We start from the raw sequence: 4,616 nt of genomic DNA on the forward strand, positions 1-4,616 counted from the left end.
TACTTTTGTGACGTACATTGTGGGCTTTTATTAAATACTTTATTACTTTATTGTAATTTAAATAAAAGCTATGCTCGAAGCTATACCAGCTGGAAAGATATAGATATCGCAAATCCGTCGACTTGCCTAGAACAGTAATTCCTATACACTTTTCACCAGTCATTTTCGATCGCGGCTACAGCCATGGGCAGACGTTCTAAACTGGATTCATAGAGTCAAATAAGAGGAGGAAAGAAAAAAAAAGTGCTGCATTCGAGGATGTTCAAGGGGGTGGGGCAAGGTTTTGTGGGATGGCTAAGGTACGAGGCTTCGAGAGACTTAACTTATAGCCTTCCAATCCAATGTGCGAACCTTGCGCACAATGGCAAGGAAAATTTCTGAATAGAGATATGCTCGCTCAATCATCCGACCAACTCTTATCGCTATCGGTGTCTTCGCTGTGCACTTTATAGTGGAAAAGCATCACAACCACTTCTTCGAGTTTGCGCCCATTCGAGAGAGCGAGAGCGGTGGGGGGTGGTGGTGGTGGGTGAATTAGAGAGCGGGAGAGAGCGAACTGCTCGAGCTATCCATTTCTCTTTCTTCTTCTCTTTCTTTAGCTCTCCCACTTTCTCACTCACTCGCTTCTCTCACTTCTCAGCTCTCACGCGACGCAGCAGTAGTACTGAAAGGTTCGCCGTGATACGATGACGAGTTGTTCGTGTATAGCGCTCTAACCAAGAAAGTTTGCTTTTCCTCGCACGGTCCAGGCCGTGGAATGCCGTCGTCGTCGTCGTCGTCGTCGTCGTCGTCGTCGTCGTCGTCGTCGTCGTCGTCGTCGTCGTCGTCGTCGTCGTCGTCGTCGTCGTCGTCGTCGTCGTCGTCGTCGTCGTCGTCGTCGTCGTCGTCGTCGTCGTCGTCGTCGTCGTCGTCGTCGTCGTCGTCGTCGTCGTCGTCGTCGTCGTCGTCGTCGTCGTCGTCGTCGTCGTCGTCGTCGTCGTCGTCGCCGTCGTCGTCGTCGTCGTCATCGCCGCCGTCGTCGTCGTCGTCGTCGTCGTCGTTGCCGTCGCCGCTTTCGTCGCCGTTACCCTCGTCGTTGTCGTTGTTGTTGTCATCGTCATTGTTGTTATTGTTGCAGTTAGCGCGAGTGTGAATAAACAAGGCGAATGTTGGGAGCAACGAATAGCGCCTGACAGCAGCAGCAGCAGCAGCAGCAGCAGCAGCAGCAGCAGCAGCAGCAGCGCCTTCCTGTACAGCCGATTATTTCCGAGGTAGGCATACAGGCAGGCAAATTTGTTGGCGATTTTGGTTTCTCGGCACGCGTACCGACTGACTGCGCCTCGGTCTGGTCGTCAAAAACACTTATCGTTTATTAATAGTAGTCGGTCTAATTTTGCTTCGTCTCCCGACGGCGATATGTATCCGCCCAAAGTCGTCATCGGGGCACCACAGCGCTACGTACGTACTTGTTGTCTCCCCCTCCCGTCCTTCCGTCTCACCGCCCCTTCCCCGCCCCTTTCCCGCCCGCTATCCCATCACCTCAGTACGTCGTCTTCCGTTCCGTTGTCTCCTCGCGCCTCAAAACGAAAAGCCCCGCGCGACGGGCAAATTGAAGATTGATTGTGGGGGTGGGGGCATTGAACGAGCAGCGGTTCGTGGGAGTTGCGTGCGAGGTCGACGACGTGCGCGAGTCCGCCCAGACGCCGCCATGGGATTCTTCATCTCGCTTCTTCTTATTGTTGCATGGGTTTCGCCGCGACGGCGAGACGAAGAGCGTAAACGGCGGTCCCGACCACACGCACGAATACGAGTACGCGCGAGTGGCACAGTGCACGGGACGGGAGGATCCAAAGGATTCGCGGAAATAGGCAGGCGAACGTCGTTCGGGGGATTTATCGTCGCGAAGAAGTCGCTCCTATCCCTCCCCCCATACCCCCGGTAGTTCCTTGTCCTTTGCCATCGAGAGCAATACGTCGCCAATGTACCTACAGTGGCGAGTGGCGATCCACAAAATTGGCCGCCGGGAGGGGGAAGGCGACTCGCATTATTTCTCGCCTCTTTCGTGGGGCAGCAGAGGACAGACTCGCGCGTGTGTTGCGTGTCGCGACCCAAACGCGGGTGATTAACTTTGGTCTAGCTACGTCTTTTTTTATGACGGTTTATCTTCGCCGGGGAGTTAGCTGTTTCGTAATATTCCTCTCGGGAATATCCCGGGCCGAGGCACTCGTTTCGTTATAGAGGACTAATTGCCTTGGATGACGTGAGCTGCTTTTAAGAATAAGTCTTAATCCTCTTGCTTAACAAGACCGATGGTTATCCGACTGAAATCTCGAAGACGAGAATCCGGAATTCCTGACGTATTTATTTTTATTACGAAGCTGTCGCGTCGCTTACCATAAATTTTCCGTTTCCTTGCAAAACGTATCGTTGCGTTCCCGAGCAGACCGATTACTCGCGAATGCACGTACACGCGCGCTCACGCACACACGACAGGTGCATTATTGTATGTTAGATTGGTATTGATTGGGAGTGATTGGTACAACGAAGCCGGTTCAGCCATACTGTTATCCGTCGCAATTGCGTCATGACGGTTGTCGCATTTGAGCTTTAATATTTTACGATCGGACGCGATGTAATAATACTGCGTGGAATTTCGTTTATTCACGGTCTGTTTAATATAGATGACCATTTTCATTTTTACCAACGAGAAAGATTATTTTTTGCCAAGATGTGCGTCAATGAGCTGAATACGCGTAACAATAACAAGTCGTGTTTAGTTATAAGATTATTTAAAAATTTTAGTGAGAAGTATTTTATTGAGTAACAACTGTTGTTGCTCGATGTTAGGAAGAGCTCTATTACTCAATGGTTAGCAAAACATTTTCCTACATTTGCATATAACGTTTAACATTTATTAAAGCTCAAAAGTTCATTTATTTTATGGATTTCATACGAATTTTAATATGACGATTTAGTATTCTGTCATATATTAAGCGTGGCTGTTTGATTTGCCGATGACTTTGCTGATGCTTTGAGCATCAACCAAAAAAAATTTAAACAAACATCCAAACTTCTTATAAATGCTCTATATAGATTTTTTGCTTTGTCAAACTAATACACGATTGATATTTCAATTCATTATTTATAGTTTCAATTTAATGGATACTAACATATCTATTAGCTGTTGATTTTTATTTGAAATACCTTAAATTTTTGCCTCTTTTCAGTTAATATCATGTCGAAGAGGGATGGTAATAAAATGCTGGTTCACCAATTATCATCGGTTTTACCAGACGATCGACCTATCACTGCAATAAATATCATAGAGGATTTAGATAAATGCCCACCAAATTTCACTGTTGTAAGTAATAATAACGTTTAATATACGAGTGTAATATTGAAATTGTGAAATTGAAAGGATTATTCATCCTACTTGTATAATAATAATTTCAAAAGTTGATCTATCCAATACCATAATGCCAATTATATATAGAAAAAATTATCTCAACTTTTGGAATAGTTTTAACTTTGCATAAGCCGAAATAATTGAAGATATTAATTAATTCGCTAAAGTGATATTATACTTTTCCATTATTTTATTGGTGATATTAATAAAATTCTAACATTTTCATCAAACTTTTAATGTAGGTATCGAGAACTTATGATTTAGATTCCGATGCGGATCTGTGGCGTGACAGTGGATTATTTATTAAGAAAAAATCCAGATACATCTGTTTTTCAAAAACTGAAGGACTACCGCACTCAGTAATTGAAAAAATTTGCATCATCGATGAAAGAGAGCCTCCTCCTGAAGGATTCAGTATAATATCCCATACCGTTGATTCAAGTAAATTTACTTTCTCCTATCATGAGAACTCTCGATGCAATTCTATTATTATCGACAAATAATTGTAATTAATACATGGTTACTTGTTACAGTGCAAAAAGCGTGGCGCAAACGTCAAGTGTGTTATAAAATTAGGAATAAAAACTTATGCACGTGTGCAGTAACGGACATAATTATATGTAATAGGATTGGGAAAGGCTCGAAAATCGCACCGAATGAATTTACTTATGCTGGGTAAACTACAATTTGACAACATTTATTTACAAAGATTTGTATCACCATAATTTCATACACACAAATCTATACTTACCATCTATAATAAAAAAACTTTATTTTTTATCTTTCATTTCAGTGTCATAAATGGAGTTTACATTTGTTATAAAACAGTGCCGTTGTTAAAAGGTTCCTTAACTGCTCAGTCATATGCTAATATAGAGTAGGTGTTTAAGGAAATGAAAATCATTATATACTCATGATTGTAAATTTTTCTAAATCAATAATGCTGTTTATAAAATTTCTTTGCAATAGATTATTTCAAACTTCTTCACCGACCTTGTCGAATGGGACACCACGTAGACCGGCTCCTGAAAGACCACCCAAATCAAAGTTCTTAACAAATGGTTTATATTCGCAAATAAGTCCGGTGAATGCTGGGAAATCGGCAGTGGAGGAAAACAGTCAAGATTACGAAGTCTTGAGTCCAACTGCACAAATAAAGCCAACCCGACCAGCACCAAACCTACCATCTAATAAATCGTCTGTGGTTAATTCTATACCAACGTACGGTACA

At 43.4% G+C, this 4,616-nt stretch overlaps 1 protein-coding gene across 2 annotated transcripts in view; it reads left to right on the forward strand.

The window, feature by feature from the left end:
* Positions 1-1,214: 1,214 nt before the first annotated feature.
* The window catches only part of Mvb12 (multivesicular body subunit 12-like Mvb12), a 4,816-nt gene continuing 1,414 nt past the window's right edge, over positions 1,215-4,616 (forward strand). The window contains exons 1-6 of one of the 2 annotated variants that reach the window (XM_011507531.1): positions 1,215-1,250; positions 3,207-3,340; positions 3,628-3,826; positions 3,919-4,060; positions 4,179-4,262; positions 4,355-4,616. The exon at positions 4,355-4,616 is cut by the window's right edge and continues 78 nt beyond it. In XM_011507531.1, coding sequence (XP_011505833.1) covers positions 3,215-3,340; positions 3,628-3,826; positions 3,919-4,060; positions 4,179-4,262; positions 4,355-4,616 — 813 coding nt within the window. In that variant the 5' untranslated portion in view covers positions 1,215-1,250; positions 3,207-3,214. Of the gene's footprint in view, positions 1,251-2,795; positions 2,848-3,206; positions 3,341-3,627; positions 3,827-3,918; positions 4,061-4,178; positions 4,263-4,354 lie in introns of those variants that run through there. The other variant, XM_011507530.1, reaches the window with a different exon arrangement.

Source organism: Ceratosolen solmsi, unplaced genomic scaffold (assembly GCF_000503995.2).
Source record: "Ceratosolen solmsi marchali unplaced genomic scaffold, CerSol_1.0 scaffold1, whole genome shotgun sequence".
Taxonomy (NCBI): Eukaryota; Metazoa; Arthropoda; class Insecta; order Hymenoptera; family Agaonidae; genus Ceratosolen; species Ceratosolen solmsi.